Source organism: Mus caroli, chromosome 8, assembly GCF_900094665.2.
Source record: "Mus caroli chromosome 8, CAROLI_EIJ_v1.1, whole genome shotgun sequence".
NCBI classification, from domain to species: Eukaryota; Metazoa; Chordata; class Mammalia; order Rodentia; family Muridae; genus Mus; species Mus caroli.
Window position 1 is genome coordinate 68,951,284 of NC_034577.1, and position 19,193 is coordinate 68,970,476.

At 44.9% G+C, this 19,193-nt stretch overlaps 1 protein-coding gene across 6 annotated transcripts in view; it reads right to left on the bottom strand.

The window, feature by feature from the left end:
• The window catches only part of Arhgap10 (Rho GTPase activating protein 10), a 262,572-nt gene that overhangs the window by 138,037 nt on the left and 105,342 nt on the right, over positions 1 to 19,193 (bottom strand). For 4 of the 6 annotated variants that reach the window (XM_029480512.1, XM_029480513.1, XM_029480511.1 and 1 more), the window contains exons 8-11: positions 18,384 to 18,464; positions 13,469 to 13,598; positions 10,987 to 11,093; positions 9,519 to 9,613 (exon numbers count right to left, since the gene is read on the bottom strand). In XM_029480512.1, the coding sequence (XP_029336372.1) occupies positions 9,519 to 9,613; positions 10,987 to 11,093; positions 13,469 to 13,598; positions 18,384 to 18,464 (413 nt within the window). The remainder of the gene's footprint in view (positions 1 to 9,518; positions 9,614 to 10,986; positions 11,094 to 13,468; positions 13,599 to 18,383; positions 18,465 to 19,193) is intronic. The other 2 variants (XM_029480514.1, XM_021169585.2) reach the window with 1 other exon arrangement.

Below are 19,193 nucleotides of genomic sequence, written 5' to 3' on the forward strand. Positions count from 1 at the left end.
CATGTGCTAGTACGTGTGCGATCTGAGACCTGAGTGATGACTCCATTCCAATGGTGGCTCTCTCATTTATCAGACAAGAAATCAGACCAGTTGAGGCTACAGATTCCCCCAGTACACAGGGTCTATATCCCTATCAGTGTGGATACAGAAAACTATCATCTGCCCTCAACAATCCTTAAGATCAAGGAATTGAAAACAGAGGGAAACTGAAACAGGAAAAGATTTTAACCGAAGCTTCCCACCAGCTGAGAAGCAAGCATTCTCACACAGTTAAGAGGCTAGTGAGGCCTTCTTCCCTTGACAGCTGACAGCCCGTCCATTCTCTAAAACTCTCACGAGAGACCTTTTATGCAACCCTAGTGGCTCCTAGTTTTATGTTACCAGATTTTAATTCCATCCAAGGAACCCTAGGAGACACCTTCTAGTTTCACGTATTTGGGGGAGAAAGGGTCCTCAGCTACTTTCCGAGCTGTAACTTGAGAGCCAGTGGGGTGAATGGTACCCATAGGAATGCAGAGACACTAAATCTCGACTTTTCCTCCACAGCCCACCTCTACCCATGGGTACATCTTACTCTTTTCCTGAGCATCTATTTATCGCATCTACATATTTTAATTTTATGGGCTTTTATGTGAGTATTTGCCTATGCATATGTAATACATTACATGCATGCCAGGTGCCCCAGAAGTTAGAAGAGGACATGAGATTCTCTAGTGCTAGTACTATAGATGGTTATGACATGGAGATCCTAGAACTGAACCCAGGTCCTCCACAAGGGGAGTCAGTGCTCTTAACTGCTGCACCGTCTCTTCAGCCCCGTAACATTCCTATCAATCAACTGTGGCTCCTTCCCATCCCACGCCTAGGCCATGTTCTTGGGTGTGTTTTCCCTCTTTGTACACATCTCTATTTTTAAGACAACTATTCTGCCTCATTTTGATGGTCCCGAGATTCCTTTCTGTGTCAAAGCCGTGACTCCTCGCTTGGCTAAGCTGAGGTCTGGTCCCCCGGACCTGCTAAGGGTGATAGTGTGGATCTGCATCCTCACCCCTCACCTCTACCCACACACAGCCAAATCATTCCTGAAAGGAATAAAAGAGTTAAATCTGACTCAAGTCTCCGCCAATGTTCAGTGTCAGAAATACTGGTTATCTGTATGAGAAAAATAAAGAAGCCTGTTACCATTCACAGATCCTGCCAACTCTCTACAAGTTATACGTTAATTACAGTGGTTTTTCACTTTAAAAAAATAGGAAAGTTCTTTTTGAATTTGGTGTATACAAAAATCTCACAGTGAAAAAGTCTGCCAATTATTTTTAAAGGGAGGCTTCACATACACTTGATAAAGAATTCATAGCCACAGTGTCCAAACTTAGCACTTCTGGTGCAGGTGTCTACCCCTGGGGAACAGAAACTGAAAGCTTGTCTCTATGAAACCCTGGTTGTCAATGCTTTCCTCACAGAAACTAAGCATTGCCCGACCCACAGAGCACTGTCTTTCCACACACATTTCAAGACTAACCCCAAACTAATGCTAATCCAGATCTAAGTGCGAGAATCAATATAAAATATGGCTATCGATGTACCACTACCTACGAAATCACTCTCAGCCTAAAACTCTCTACGCTGAAAAGCAGAGGCCTCAGAAATGTTTTTAAATCTCCCTGGCCTGTGCCTTACCAAGTCTACTAAGAAGTTTTGTTTTATTTTGTTTTTTTTTTTAAATAAATACTTAGTCTTTGTCTTTCTAAAAAGGAACATAAATTTTTATATGACTCACTATTCACCTTTAAGTCATTATTTGTACTATAGCCAAGTTAAACTACTGGAGCACTGTGTCCTGGAAATATACACTGCATACATATATTTCCATGAAACAATATAATTCTACAAACATTCATGGGCATCTGTCTCATCAAATGTAGTAAATTCTCAGTAGTAACTAAACAGTATATTGAACAGATGACACTATATGTCTGGATGCCAGTTCATACATTTCAGGCCTCTACCCAGAAGATGTCTGCAGTGACTTCCCTCCTCCTCCTCTTCCTCCTCCTCCTCTTCTTCCTCCTCCTCCTCTTCCTCCTCCTCTTCTTCTTCCTCCTGCATCCACTAACCCCCAACTACCACCCACTCTTACCCCTAGCCCTCATTCCCAACCCTATGCCACCCTCAAACACTATAGGCAACAGTTCTCATTCGGGGGCAGTTGGTATATTTGGCAGTGCTAGAGAGAATTTAAAATGGACCTGTTTGAGCACCCGCTATGACTGATTTTGTCATGAACTTTTATTTCTCTGGGCTTTCCAACCATCATCTATTCTGCAAAACTCAGTTTAGGACTTGGAGGGGCACTCAATGAGATATCTCATGTGTAGCATGCCCAAAGCCAGTCTCCAGCCCAGAGAGCAAAGAAAGAGTCCACTTACAAATCATTTCTTGGACTGGAGAGGTGGCTCAGCAGTTAAGAGCACTGACTGCTTTTCCAGAGGTCCTGAGTTCAAATCCCAGCAACCACATGGTGGCTCAGAACAATCTATAAGGAGATCTATCTGATGCCCTCTTCTGATGTGTCTGAAGACAGCTACAGTGTACTTATATACATAAAATACATAAAAAATCTTTTTAAAAAATCATTTCTCAGCAGGACGTAATAGTATGCACCTATAATTCTAGGAACTTGAGAGGCAGGCAGAGAAGTCTGAGGCTAACCTGAGCAACTCGGCAAGATCCTGTATCATAAAAGGTCTGGAGACCATCAACTAGTAGCTCAGAAAGGGCTGGAGACCATCAGCTGGTAGCTCAGAAGCTCAGTGGCAAAGCATTTGCAAAGCTATGAGTTCAAACCTCATTATGACAAGAAAAAGAAAAAGAGTGACTTTGTGCCGCAAGACTGGCCAGCTAGACTCTGCACGCCAACGCTAAGCTTGGAAAGCGCTCCGACCTGGGATGTGCTGGAAGTCCACAGCTTTCATCACTTTAGGTGACTCTCGCCTCATTGCCGCCCTCAGTATGGGTGAGATAGAGCTAACAGCTACTATTCCACTCAGCGTTCAACACAAGCAATCTTGCTACTGTGCAAACCAATCCTATGAATGTCTAGAAGTAACATGCCCAACTCTTTCAGTCTGAAGAACAGAGCTGCACACACACATAAAGACCTGAGTTGCTGATGAACAGGCTTTCCACGCCACCTAATGCTTCAGGACCACAGGGCACTATGCCTGGTGGCACTAAAATATAAACAGGTAAACTGCGGGGATAAAAGACTCAGATGATCATATGCTCAGAAAAGTCACACAGTACAAGCTCTGAACCAACAGGTGGGTGGACACAAAACAGGCAGCATCGCGGCAAAGAACCTGGATGTGCTGTGGCAGAAAAGCCCAGGAGAGTATTTAACAGGCTGATGCGAGGAGATAGGGATGGGTCCAGCACAACACAGCACTAAGGTAAGCATCCCTACAAGTTCCAGAACAAAGTGCTGAGGCAGGGGTGGTGCTGTGAATGTCTTAAGTTATATGTCCTGATAGACCATGGCTTGCACTGAACCAAACAACTATATTAAACCTATTTCTCCAACCAAAGATGAGTGGCGTCAGCCCGTGTCAGCCCGTGGTGTTTGAATGTGACTGCCCCGAGGAAGCCTGTGCTTTACGACATCGGCGGACTTTCTTTACTTGCAGCTGTGCTGTTAGTGTGTTTGGTTTTTGCTTGTCTTGAGGTTTTACTGTGACACAATTCACACTGTAAACTTGATTCACTGTAAGTGAATAGTTTCAATTCATCCCGAAGTCCATTTGAAGGCCTTCTGATCATGCGTGAGGAAAAGGTCTCCATCAGCCCCATTTCTGGGCAGCCCTGCTCTGCTGTCTGTCCAAACAGACTTGTATGTTCCAGACAAGTACACACGTGGAAGTGCACGATGCAGATGCTATCTTATGCTTTCAGGGTTTGCTCCAAGCACTCCAGCAGCCATTCCGTCTCCAGTCTGGGTGGACGCCACTGCTCACTACGAGAACACACCACTCCTGTTTGCCCACTACAAACATCCAAGAGATTCCTATTTTGGGGCCCTATGAAAAATGCACCTCTGAATTACCATTCAAATGTTTTGTGTGGACATATGTGCTATTCCATTCACATGTACGTATGTGCATCTTAAATGCTTCCCTCTACCAAAGAAAATATTCAAAGCAACTTTTCTGTGAATTGAAGGAGGGGGAAAAAAAAAAAGACAGCACAAATATCTGTCTAGCAAAGAACACAGTGAGACTGGCCTGTGGCCTCCATCCAGCCCCTGCTGCTCATGGTCCCCTTGGTTCTCAGGAGTGAAACGTCTAAGCATCAGCATTGCACAGGGAGAGCTGGACACACGGATGCAACATTCCAGCCTCAAGATATAGCCTAGCTGCCCCTCCATCGGACACTGGTGTGCAAGTGTGGGCAGCCTCTGAGAACTATTCATAAGAGCAGCACTATCGGAAACACGGGAGCAAGGATCCTGAGCCCGAGGAATCTGAAAAAGTGAACCAAGCTGAGAAGGAAGCAAAACCATATACAAAATATTAGTTAGCATCAACCCTGGCTGACTGCCTTTGGCTTCCCCAACAGAACAAAAGACAAATTAACCCTGTTTAAAGTCATGCTGACTCCTTCCAAAAGCAATAAATCTAACCAAGCCTCATCCGAAAGAAATACCACAAATATGGAGAAGCTATTAACTCCTATTTAAGAAGACCAATGTTTGCCCAGGCTCACTAAGTCTCACTCTCAATGAGACTTCTTCTAAGACCAAATGTTTGCCCAGGTTCACGAAGTCTCACCTGCAATGCCATTTCTTCTAACATAAAAATGCAAAATAGCAAAAACAGATACTTGGAAAGAAGGCAAAACTTAGATTAAGAGCATGCAATCGACTATGAAATTGCTATTCAAAAAAGACCTCAACAGGAACTATACAGAAACCTATTCTTTTTTTTTTTTTTTTTTTTTTGGTTTCCCGAGACAGGGTTTCTCTGTGTAGCCCTGGCTGTCCTGGAACTCACTCTGTAGACCAGGCTGGCCTTGAACTCAGAAATCCGCCTGCCTCTGCCTCCCAAGTGCTGGGATTAAAAGTGTGTGCCACCACGCCCGGCTCCAGAAACCTATTCTCAATGGGCTAAGTATATCTCTCTGTAAGCAGTGAGCAAGCCTAGGCTCACACTGAGACAAAGGTGCTGCCTGATGGGCCCTGACCCAATCGAGTCTCAGTGCTGTCTCTCCTGAAGAGCATTCAACGCTGGCTAATACAGCACAAATCTGGTGCATGCCCACCTTCCACGAGGCACGACATCTGTTAGCGAAGTACCAAGTCACACTAAGGGAGACAGCCCCAGCTCATGGGAGTCACAAATCTAACAGAAGGAGAATGCATGACTTGCAATTCCTCATGGTCTTCTGGGCCAGAAACCCGGGGGATAAAAAACAAGAGCAGATCCCACTGCACATCAGCTTCTAATTAATACCTTGGGGGTTTCAGAGTTACAGATCTCAATGTATGTCCATCACTCATACCCAAGCCACTGGGCTTTTTCTAAGATTTTTTAAATTATGTGTTTTTGTTGGGGTGGGGAGATGCACACAGAAGTATGGTGCCCACAGAGGCCAGAAGAGGAAGCCAAACCCCCTGGAGCAGAGGTTATAGACAGCTACAAATCGCCTTATGTGGGCGCTGGGAATCAAACTCCAGACCCCACCCACAACACCAGTGCATGCTCTTAACCGCTGAGCCACCTCTCCAGCCCCAGCTCACTAGTGTTTGCGTCACAAGGGTAACACAGTTTGGGGTGAGAAGATCTTCTCCCAGAAACCACTACATACTAATAACAGCAAATACAGATAGATGCTTTCTAACTGAGAAATGAAGAAATCAAGCCAAAAGCAATAGGCGTCTAGAATCCAAAAATAACAACTGGAATCATTCTGAGGACCCAAGGAAATCATAAAAAAATGCATTATGATTACGAACAATTTTCCAAATTAACCAGAGTTAGGAAAAGGCACAGCTTAAGCAACTAAAACTTTTAAAAACATTTATACATCAGTGTTTGTGTAAGACTGAAGTCATGTGTGTATATAAAATGCTGGGTCCCGTCAACAAGATATACTTTCCCCTCAACACAAAAAAGCAGGAACTCTGAGAATGACTTGCTGGCACAATACCCCCCACAGTGCACTGAGCCCTGAACACACAGCAGCACCCAAAACTACTGACAATTTAAAAGGCTACTCTGCTAGGCCGTGGTGGCCACGCCTTTAACAGCACTCAGGAGGCAGAGGCAGGAGAATCTCTGGGGCCAGCTTCGTCTACAGACTGAGTTCCAGGACAGCCAGGGCTACACAGAGAAACCCTGTCTTGGAGACCTACTCCTAAAAGAAGGAAAAAATATAAAAGAAGTAACAAATGACCTCAACTATGAAATGCCTCGGAGCCCTCCAGGCAGGAATACAGAAAGAGGCCCAGATAAAGACTGAAATTTACAGAAGGAAAAACACATCAGGCCACCTCCAATATATAAATACAGTAACTAAATACTAATAGTGTGTGTGTGTTGCTAAATGTATCCCTAACACTATGAGCTAGACAAGGCCATAAGGAACTGTAAACACCAAGCCCAGTGGACTCTACAGATCTGGGAAATGAGCTGGAGAACAAGGTTAAGGGGAGGAAAGCACAAGATGGACCCCTGAAGCACCACAGGGGACAACAGGTCTGCCCACAGAGACAAAGCCCCTGCAGGGGCAGCAGGCTGAGGGTCTGACAGGCTAACAATAGGGAAAGCCATCTGAGAGAGACATCAACATAATGGCTTTCTGAGGAGTTTGTGCTGTTTGTGGAAGGAAAGGAATGGGCGGTGGATAAAAAGGTTCACTGATAGTAAGATAACAGCTTTCTAAATGACAGATGAGAGAACCATGCATGCATGAGGCAGGTCCCTAGGCAGCAGTAATAAAACAACAACAACAACACAAAACGCATACATGGGGGCTGGAACGATGGTTCTGCAGTTATGAGCGGCAACTGCTTTCACAGAGGACCCGGTTTTGATTCCTGTTCACAACACACTTTTAGCTCTAGTTCCGGGGGATCTGATGCCCTCTTCTGGCCTTTTTAAACACAACATGTATATGGTGCGCAGACATATATCCAAACAAACACTCGAAGCATAACACAAATAAATAGGGGCTGTAGAAATGACTCATTGTTGAAAGTACTTGCTACTGATTCAGAAGACCCATGTTGGATTTCCAGCATCCATGTGGCAGACAACCATCTACAACTCCAGTTTCAGAGGATTTAATGTCCTCTCTGGCCTCCATTTACTTTAAGTAGATAGATAGATAGATAGATAGATAGATAGATAGATAGATAGATAGGACAGACAGACAGACAAGACAGACAGACAGACAGACAGGTTAATTAATTCATTTATTCATTCTATGAATTGTTACTCTAGAGACCCCTGACTAATGCCAGTAAGGACCACAGTCCCACTAACAACCAAGGTGAGGAAGGCTGGGAGTGATGGCCTGTCAGTAAAAAATGTGCTTACAGCCTAGCACAGCAGCACAGCCTGTAACCCCAGCATGCACTTAGGAAGTAAAGGCAGAAGAAAATGGGAGCTCAGAGACAGACTGGGTTACAGGAGATTCTACTGAGGGAGGAGAAAGGGAGGGAAGACAAATAGGAGCTCTGGGTCTGAACAGACATTAGGAACTGAGGTGGGCACAGGAGAGAATAGCAACTTAAAGAGCAGTAAGAGAGCTGTCTTTCAGAATGATTTTCTATATGTGTGAAGGTCAGCTGTATTTCAAAAAGGAGCAGTTTTTGCTATATATAAAAAAAGTAGAATAGGTTTCTTGTAAGTTCTGTTTTAGTTCTTTGTCTGTTTTAAAGTTATTATCCTAGCCAGGTATAGGGTATGAGTCTATTATCCTAGCACTGTAGAGACTGAGAAAGAGAGATTGTGGGCTAGCCTAGCCTACCTCTTGAGGCTAAGTTCAGGACCCAGTCTTTATCATTAAAAAAAATTAATCCTTTATTAAACATAAAGGTGACTTAGCAGTAATCCCTTATCTATCTTTCTGAGTAGGAGAGAAAGACTACAACTTACAATCATGTAAAGATCACGGCCGACTAAAAGCATTCAGCATCATCAATGTCTCCAAGAGTAGGAGCTTCAGAAATACAAAACTCATTCAAATGGTGCGTGAGAGCACTAGCGATAGCTGCTCTCAAAGGAATTACTCCATTTAACACACCATCCAGCAAAGCAGACTTCCGATTCATCTGTGTCGATGATTTAAGCGGAAGCCCGACTATACAGAAGTCTGCTGGGCCCTGTGACACAGCAGTTTAAAAGACTTGTCCTCCTGGGCAGATGTACAAGTTCAAATCTCAACCCTTCACATCTGCAAGGTCTCCAGAGCCTCCCTGAACCCCTTGGTGCTGCAGCTTCGGACCTGGGAGGCGTGGTGAGGATTAAGGCAGATAAAGCTCACAAGGACAGAGAGAGAGCTGGGTCGGAGGTAGCATGGGCACAGGCTCTCCCTGAGTAGCGCAGACCAGAGTCTTAGGAGCAGTTTGTAGTGACGTTCTTAGATCTTAGCCTCTTTTCAAACAACGCACTCTTTCTCTCTCGATCTTGGCAAATGCTCCTTGTCTACTTGCCCTTGCCACAGCACCGCCAACTTTGGCAGGGTGCTTAAGGGCACGTATTTTTATACAACTAGTCTTCAGTGGATTTACTCATGGGCCTTTCCCTCTCTGTACTAACTCCATTCTTAGCCAGATCACATAAAGAAAGCAGCAACAATTACATTTGACCTGGAAAAAAAAAAAGTTTGTTCTTAATACTCTCCATTAGAAAACTTACTACACACACACCAAACAGCTTTATCTAAAATCTCCTGCAGCCAAAGCAGGGTCAGCAGGCGCCTGCCACGCAGGCAGCACTGGGCACTCCTGGAGGACACAGACATTACTGCCAGGCTCTGTCTCCCCTTTGTCTGAAAACTAAATGCTTCGAAGTTATTTTGTAAGAAAAGGCTGTGACCTCACTGGAAGGGTTTGCCTGTGATCCCCAACCTCATGACGAGAACATACGCTCAAATGTGCGCAAGACTGCCATTTCCACGCTGCTATGGCAAGCACTATCTCTAACTTCACCACACACCACCCACGCTCTCCTTCATTACTCTCTTCCTGATGTCAATCAGAAGTGTGGCAACAGTGAAATGCTCCAAGTTTCTCCTCCAGGTGACAGCACAGGTTAGAATGATTCCAGTCTTCAGCCAAGACAAAGCTATGACCCTACAACTACACAGTGACCAACGACAGTTTACAATAAAGATGGCCCGGAAACACAACAAGGGAACATTTTTCTAGTTCAGAGAAATCACTCTTGCAACTCATTTTCAAAACTGTACTTTCAAATTCATTTTAATATCATATCTAATTAATTCCACTACCTTACCTGTCAGCAGCTTCGATGTCAAAGCAAAACCTTCTGTCAGTGGAGTCAATGTGCCTTTTGGTGCATTCTTTCAAAAAGAAAGCCTCTCCATCCCCCTGCAAATAAGCACAATATTCAAAACTCCAGGACTGCAGGAAGGATTTCAGCAGCGTCCAGGTTCTACGCTCGTTTGTAAAGAGCCAGAATCTACTTTACTGTCACACTGTATTACATCCTGTGCCATTACCAGTGTGACCACTACTAGCCTGTAAACACAACTCCGTAAGGATTGACCTGAAACCTCACTATACTGCTGGGATCACAAGTTTATCCACTAACACAGAACCACTGGACCTGGGAGTCACCCTCCCTAAGAGCATGAGAACTGGGGTAAAGACAGAAGCTATGCAGGGGCTCAGCAAAGAGCAAAGTCCACACCTAGGATTTTCTGAAATATGGGGATCTGTTAAAAAATACTTTAAAAGATCCCAGATAAATGTTCAGAACATCACAGCTACACCCTGCACTGCTTAGTTTGGTCATCTGGAGCCGAAAATGGAAGCTATCACTAAGGAGAACTGCCCTAAAACCCCAATTTACTACAACAGCAAACTCAGGCTCAAAGCCAATGCTACAACTCCTCCTTCTACAAGAGACAGAGCCTTGCCTCAGCCTCGTCTGGGTGGCTGTTTTCTACGTACATCCATTGCTACTAAGGCCCCTTCTTACAACCTGCTTTAAGGTTTTTTGTTTGTTTCTGGACAACGTGTAAGGTACATAGACAGAAATCAGATTATTTCTGAATTCACCTAAGCAAAATGTCACCTAACTACCCAGCAAGCAACAAACTGACTGGCTTTCTTAAACTGTGTGGCCAGTTATGCTCACTCCTAGTGGGAAGGGCTCTACCCCAGACACCACTGTCCCGCCTTTGGCAATCTCTCACAGCTATTCACTGGTCACAGCTAGAGGCCTGCCTTCCTCACTCAGCCAGCTCCATGGTCTTTCTGCCGTGCTTGGCTCTGCTATTCATCTGATTGGCTGAGCAGCTAGCTCACATTCACAGGGAAACTCCTGTGCCTAACTGAGCTCACAGGGAATGACTTTATGAAAACTCTGCGTGCCTAACTGAATGAAAGGGGATTCACTCAGAGGTCGCTCCACCTTGCAATGTTTTCAGACTGGGACTGGACAGCATGCAAACACGCCAGATCTTCTATGTGAACAGGGGTGGTCAACGAGTCACAAACGCCTAGCATAGAAACTATTCTTCTCTCCTAAAACAGTGACCAATTCTGCTCCTCTTTGTTATAAAGAATCTAACTGTGAAGACCGAGGAGGGTGATTTAGAAACAAAACAAAGATTTTAATTTTGAAACCAAATGTCTCAATATGAAAATATGAAACTCAAAATATGATACTACTAAAATGACAGACCCAGCAAGTATTTTTCTCATATAAAACAAAATAACTCCTATCAAATACTTACCAGTTTCCCCCCAGATCTGTGCTCAAATGGAATCATGTTGAATTTCTTGGCTGTTTTCCGGTACATGCAGTAGTGTTTGACCCAACTGGACCCAAATGGAGCAGGCCCTTCAACAAAGCACAGATCTTTGTGGTTTTCCTCGTGAAGAAGCAGACACAGTGAGAACATATAACTGCCCTGCTCAGCCAGGGAAAGCAGAGAGGGGCAGGGGCTCAGCCAAGCTTGGGGACCCACACCTCTAACCTCAGCATACAGGAGGCAGAAACAGGCAGATCTCTATGAGAAACTCTGTGTCAGGACACACACACACGTACACATGCATACAGACAGGCACATACATACACATGCACACAAGTGTACACACACATGCATACACATGCACACACGTGTACACACACATGCATACACATGCACACACGTGTACACACATACACACATGCACACACACGCACATGCATACACATGCACACACACGTGTACACACACATACACATGCACACATGTGTACACAGAGACACACACGCACATGCATGCATACACACACACACACACACACACACACACACCCCAAAGTGACTCAACGTGTAAGTTACTTATAGCTCAAACCTGGTGACCTGAGCTCAATCCCCAGATGCTACAGTGGAAAGAGAGAAGCAGCTCCTGAAAGCTGTCCCCTGGCCCCACACATGCTCCAGCCCAGGTGCTCAGCCACATCCACACTCAATAGTAATAATCCCAGTAAGTGACATACTCTGTATGTGCTACAACGCCCAAGAGCGCCTCAGGCACTACGGATTCAACAGCGGGCGCACACCATCCTGCTGCCTACTTAGCTTTGGTTCAACACATAGACAGCACTACTTCTCCCACAATCCTCTACTTCCCAGCTGGTCAGTGTGGAAGTCAGCTAAGTCGGCCAAATGTAACCAACGAAAGAAAAGTGTGCAGCCCTGAGCAAAGCTAAGGGCTAGAAGGAGGGAAACAGAAGAATTCGACTCAGAACTTTGAACGAGCTTTGGCTTCTTTAATTTCCCAACTAAGAAGCCCTCTGAGCTGTACCTGGACAAAGCAACGGTACAATGATTATTCTACATCCTGAAGAGTCTCAGGCTGAACCACGATCCTAACTCTACCACACTGAGACTGACTGGGTGATGGGGCACCACCCCAACAAGGAATTAGCAGAGTTCTCAATGGGTTAGTTCCCATGACAACAGTGTGTGCACATATGTGTATGTGTGTGAGGTGTGTGTGTGTGCGCACATGTTCATGGACACATGAGTCCAGGGCTGACAATAGATGTCTTACACTACCCATGATTACTTTCCACCTTACCTTTTTTTTATGGAGATGGGGGAGGAGGGTGTTTTTCAAGACACGGTTTTCCTGTGTAGCCCTGGCTGCCCTGGAACTCACTCTGTAGACCAGGCTGGCCTTGAACTCACAGAGATCCACCTGCCTCTGCCTCCTGAGTGTTCCACCTTATCTTTTGAAGACAAGGTCTCCATTAAACTCAGAGCCTGGACTGGCCGACCCAGTGAGGACCAAGGATGCCCTCTTCCCCACACCAGCACAGCACGAGCATGGGATACTCGTGGGGACACCTCAATTTCTTGACGGGTGCTGGGGATCTCAACTCGGATCCTCAGGCTTGTTTGTAGTGCAGGCACTTTACCAGCTAAGCAGCTTCCCCGGGCCACAGTGGGCTATCTAAAGTGAAGCCCTTATACATGCAGCTATCTGACTCCCACTTCTTTGTCACAATGTGATGGAGCTATGGGTCACTTTCCAACCATCAAAAACATGAGCCACATAAGTCACTTTTTTATACAACATCAGGTTGTATAAAAAGTGTTTTGTTATAAGATACACAAGGACAGGTGACCCAACACGAAAGACTCTGTAAGTAAAATGCTGTTAGGTAGCACTGTTTTCTATAGCCATCCACAGTATTCCTAGTATCTTTTAAGATTTTTATTATGTGTCTAGGTGTGTCTATGTGAATGAAGATGCTCACGGAGCCAGAGGCATTAGACTCCCCTTGTGAGCTACAAGGAGCGGGTGCTGGGCACTCAACTCTGGCCTTCTAGAAGACAAGAAGTGCTCTCAACTGCTGAATCATCACCTTCCTTAATAACATAGCAGTGGCCGGGATTGATAAGGAACAGGAAGAGGAAAGAGCAGAAAGGTGCTGGTAACATAGTCCCTCCTGTCTGTTGTTACCTCTAACCTCAGTTTCCTTAGAAACAAAGGCAGCAAACTCCTGGAGCACATCACTAGATAGCATGTGGCAGCCCAGCCGGCTGGGAGCTCCGTGCTAGTGCAGAAGCAGGAATGTGTGCACGCTGTGCCTTCAGGGGCTGGGGAGATGGCTCAGCACTCCCACTTCAGAGCACTTTCCACTCTTGCTGAGAACCTGCATTTGGCTCACAACCACCCGAATCTTCAGATCCAGGCCATCCAACACTTTTTTCCATCTTACTTTTTTCCTGGACGTACAGGTAGCCTTCTGCTGTGAACTGGCTGGCTCGCTTCTGGTCCTTGGGATTTTGTCTAATTTTATTCATAAGTTCCTCCACTTCTGATCTGGTTCCCTCAAATCGATTCCGTGTCTAAAAAAGAAAAAATACAGATTCCAACATCTATGATTTTTGTGTGTGTGTGCATATACTTTGATGTCTCTGTGAACTAAAATTAAATCTGTAGAACTCAAAAAAATGTTTGTTCTTTCCAGGGCGTGTCCTTACTGAGATTTATATCCGAAGATAACAAAGTGTAAAACAGTCAATTGAGAGGATAAGCTGATGGCACCAGAGAGGCCGTGCCGCCTCCTGTTTCCTGATTTTGTTAACCTTAGATGTAAAAAGTAAATAAGCCATAAAAGACCCATCTACGGGGGAAAATAAAAGGTGTTCGCAACGATCGACCTGACCCAAGCTAGTACTACTACAACAGCAATCTGAACACTGAGGACCTGAAAATAATCACTCCTTCCAAGCTAACAACAACAACAAAGTTAGTAACAGGTTTTTTTCTGGCTGTGGTAATGCCACTAGAAGATGACATTTCTTCCCTGAGAGAGGCGAGGAGGAGGAAGGTCTCATGGGCGGATAACGTCCAGGCAGCTAAAGCAGCTCGTGACATTTTGGAAACTCAGGAGACATGGGCTGCCAATACCTGCTAAGGGATGCTCAGGACACACCATGCAAGCTGAAGAGACAGAGCAGCCGCAGGCCACGCAGTGAGTCACCACCCAGCTTATGGGCATTCCTTGCAGCCAGCCTCAAAAATAATTGTCTTGATACCAAAAAGCTGCTGCTGTGAAATTGCAAAGGGGCTCAGACAGAAAATTATTACTAAAATTTCTCCTTTCTCCTACCTACAATGAAAGGGACCGCCATAGTTCCTGAGGGCAGAAGAAAGCAAAAGACTGGTGCACTGGACCCTTCCTCCTAGGAGGGATGGGGGACCAAGAAACATGGACTATAAAACATAAAACTAGTTCCAGAGGTTTATTTAAACAGAAAATAAGAGCCAATAGAGAAAGAAAAAGAAACTTTTTTATGCCCTTTAGGAAAATACAGAGCAAGGCTAGGTGGTGAATTCCTTTAATCCCAGCAGTTCAGATCTCTTAGTTTGAAGCCAGCCTGGTGTACAGAGAAAGTTCCAGGACAGCCAGGGCTACACAAAGATATAGGGCTACTCATTTGTATTTATTTGTTTGTTTGTTTATTATAAATACATATACATGTACACATACACACACTGCTGCACAGAGAAACCCTGTCTAGTAAGTAAATACATCCATTCATTCATACACTGATACACACACACACACACACACACACACACAGGACTATAAAGAGGTCTGGTTTCCCTTCATGTCCCCATCTGCGGCATCTCCCATGTCTGTGTCTGTTTCCACTGATTTCACATTGGCATTACTCATTTCGGTAAGATTCTTCCCAAACCCCACTTCCTCCACAAATGTGTACAACAGATCTAGTGCAGTGGCTTCACCCACGATCTCCTGCTGCTTAGAGCTACGGCCCTAAATGTCCTACAGGTGTCCAGCTAGCCAGCAGAGCTCATGCCTTTAATTCTCTGAGCAGTTTCTCATCTGCTTCTAGTGGGGAATCCCAGGCTGATCTACTCTACCCGTCCCTCACCCAGAATGTACCGTTTCTCCGAGGGAGCCCTGCTGCTTTCCATGGAAGGAGGCATCTAACTCTGTACCAGGTACAGTGTGCTCACAGCCGCTGCTCCATCTCAGACTTCTGTGCAGGCAGACTTGGGCCACACACACACACACACACAGAGGCAGTCACATACACTCGCTTGCGCATACAGTCTTATGCACACAGTTACACTCTCACTGGTTAGCATACACATATACAATGGAGCCACCATTGCTATACTATAAAAACCTGACTGCATACCAGTAAGTTGACTTCTATTCCAGTTCCTGAGGTTTTGCTGTAGTCCATCCATTTTCCCCAGGTTTTCCCACTCCTACTGGGAACTCAAACTCCTATTACCATCAATGTATTTTCAGATTCACTCGACACATTTGCACAAGTGAAGTATGTGGCTCTCACACTCCAGCTCTTTTCTGCACGCCACCTCCAGACCCCAGTTCTAACTCCACAGTTCCACACAGTGTTCACGCTGTCTGGGGGCCCCACTTCCTCATGCCTTTGCACTAGAATGAGCAGGGTTATTTATAAAATATGCCGTATTTCTTTATGTTAATTATAAATTAGGGTAGAAATTTCAGGTTTCTAACATCAATTAATAGACTACCTACAACCTAGCAATTCTCAGTTCTAATCTCGAGGGACCCTGGAAGATGTGCTTTAATCAGAAGGACACTAAACACTGAATTTGGTCATAAACTGAATCAAATAACTTCAAATGGTACCTGAGGTTAGAGGTATAGCTCAGGATATACAGTTGGCTTTGCCACACATGATGACTGTGGGTTTAATCAGCACTGCAAATATAATAATAAATTAAATTGTGACAGGCAGTAAAACACCACACAGTGCTTTAACACTCAAAAAAAAAAAAATATGGCAGACGCTGGCCAGTGTCATCTGATGCCAGGAGCACAGCAATGGGAGCACACGGATGGGAGCACGGCAATGGGAGCACGGCAACGGGAGTGTGCTTCCCACTTCTTGTTTGAGAACACTGTCATGGAAACCAGCCTATGGTAAGCCTTGCCTTACAGCCAGAGTCCACTGAGGCTCCAAGATGGGACTCAGATGCCTTTAATCAGAATGTCTGGATAAGGCTAAGGAGGGGGGGGGGGGACCCTACCCAGGTGTTTGGGAGGATTAGGAGGTGTGGCCTTGCCTGATGAAGTGTGTCCCAGGGCTTGGAGGTTACAAAGCCTGATACAGTTCTCAGCTCTGTGCTCTTGGCTTTGTGCTTCTAGTTCAGGATACAAACCCTCAGCTCTGCTATGCTCCAGCTGCTATGCCTGCCACTTCTGTTCTGCCATCAGAGACGCCAGCTTTCAGGAACCCAAATAAGAACCCAAATAAGCTCTTTTGTCTATAAGTTTATAAGTTACCTTGGTCATCATAATAGAACTAAGACGCCCTCAAATAAGCCTTGGTGGGGGGGGGGGGATTCCAAGTGTCGACCACCTTAACTCAGTAAGGTTTATCCATCTCAGCCATGACATCACTCAGAACAAAAGAAGGCAGAGGGGACAGCATGAGAGGATTTCACCTTACAGAAACAAACAAACAAAACCAGAAAAGTACAGTTCCCAAGACAGACAGACTGGCAGGCAGGCAGGCGGGCGGACAGATGGAAGGGCAGGCTGACCTCACTAAAACCTCATATCTTCTCAAGAGTTCTATACATATGGAGGATGAGGAGGAAAAGAAAGAGTGGGCTGGCAGATCCAGGAGAATCACTGATCAGGCCTTAAAACTCCAAAACACAGCAAACGGGAATCCCTGGACTCATCATACTCCTGGAGTCAAAGGCAAGGTTTGCCAGTAGTGCCACATCCCAGGCTTACCAATTAAGAACTTGTGAAATCTGAAACTAAGCAGAGCAGGTCCGTGAGCAAGCATCCTCTGGAGGGTCTGAGAGAGGGAAGCGCCCTCTCTGCACCCCGGTGTCACAGAGGTTAGGACAGCTGTCTGCTCACGGTGGAGGAAGTCATTCACCACAATAAGGAGCACAGGGAAACGAAGTCATTGTTATTCTTCTATAGTTAAACAGGAGACCCCACACTCTTACCTACTTCATCTATCATCTGGAGACTTCCTGATAATCCTGAAAGCCCTCCTGCTTTCTCTGCCAGGACTTCTAGGATGGTGTCACAAAAGTGCAAAGTGAGCTTTCTAAAATATCCTTTAATTTTGATACAATTTCCTTTCCTTTGGGGAAAAAACACTCTGTCTAAAAGCCATCTTGGTACTTTCTTGCTTTCTATTTATTACTCCAGATTACAGAAAAATGGGTAAAAAGCAAATCCCTTAGGGAAAGCCCAGCCAATCTTACAATATAAAAGGTACAGCCAGATGGGGCTGGAAATAGCTTGCTTTCATTTTTAAATAAGATTACCTCTCTTAAAAAAAAAAAAAAAAAAAAAAGATTACCTCTCTTTCTGAGCATAAGAGTCATTTTAAATTTAATTATTTTACTGTAATAAAATTCTAAACAGCTGACAAAATTAACTATAATACCATAAAGATATCTAACCTTAAAATTCAGTTTTATCATTTCAGTGTGGTTGATATTAAAAAATAAAATATAACCAGGATTTTCTTTCAGAAATGTGTGGCTTTATATAGTCAGTATCTGCCCTTATTTAAAAAAAAAAAAAAACACAAGAGAATAAGATGAATAGCCGAAAAAAAAGAAGTAATGACGGTCCTTCCGAGGGAGAGCCTATGGCGCGTGGCTAAAGTGGGGAAGGTGAAAGCAGAGGCAAGGCAGGAGCATGGGGCTCACATTTGTGTTCTACAGCAGCAGCCAGGGGGAGGTGCGTGCAACACACACGTGTGCACACGTGAGGGCGCGCACACACACACACACACACACCCATGGTCCTGAAAATGAGGGCAAAGGAACAACTTCCGAATGAGTGGCACTCAAGAAGCCTCAGAGACCAGAATAAAACTGAGGGATATTTATAAGGTAGCTAAAATAGGGACACATTCCAGAGTGAGGATTTGGGGCAATTCCTGATGAATACATATCTCTGGATTCCAAAATATATAGGAAAAAAATGTTTCCTCTCCAGAAGGTCCTTGCCCACTCTACTCACAATAAAGGACGGGTGTTGCTGTCAGCCGTGCAAGCTCTCAGCTCACCATGTATTACCAAGGCATTCTAAGTAAATAGTAAACCCCTCTGTGGGTTTTGCTCACCAGCATCTCATGCCTCGCTCGACATGACTCGGTCCCACTGGAGTCCCTCTTTGCCACAGATCCTCCTGCCTCCACCTCCCACTGGGATGACAAGCAAGAAACACCACACTGAGTATAAATACCCCCCATCTAGGACGTCTTCATTGTTTTTAATGTGGGATTCTGTTCTCATTTTACACTAGTCCCATAATACATACATCAGGCCTAACTGGGGTTCTCATCTGGTCAGCCCTGAAGTTGACAAATAAAGTCTAGAACAGCAGTTCTCAGCCTGTGGGCCACCCCTCCAGGGGTCAAAGGGCCCTTTCACAGGGTTGCCTAAGACCATCAGAAAACACAGATATTTGCATTAGGACTCATAACAGTAGCACAATTACAGTTATGAAGTAGCAATGGAAATAATTTTATGTGAGGAACTGTACTAGCAAAGTAGAGAACCCCTGGTCTAAGAAAAAAAAAGTTAATTCTATAATTATGTACCAGTTGGGAATGGGGATCAGTCTATAATCTTCTCAACTAGTCTCTCTTCACAAGTTGTTTTACAGCCTACAAGTTACTCTGAAAAATACCTCATTTCATTAAACTTTCTAGTGGGCTGAAGAAATGGCTCAGCGAGCTGTCTGCCATGCAAATATAGAGCTGTGAGTTTGAATTCCCTAGCACCTACATAAAGGTCTATCCCCGTGTCTGTAACACTGCAGGGACAGGGATCACAGGATGGTGGGACAGGTGAGACTGGCCTCTGGAGCTCTCTAACCAACCAGCCCACACAGCTGGTGAGCTTCCCATTCAATAAGAGACTGTGTCTCA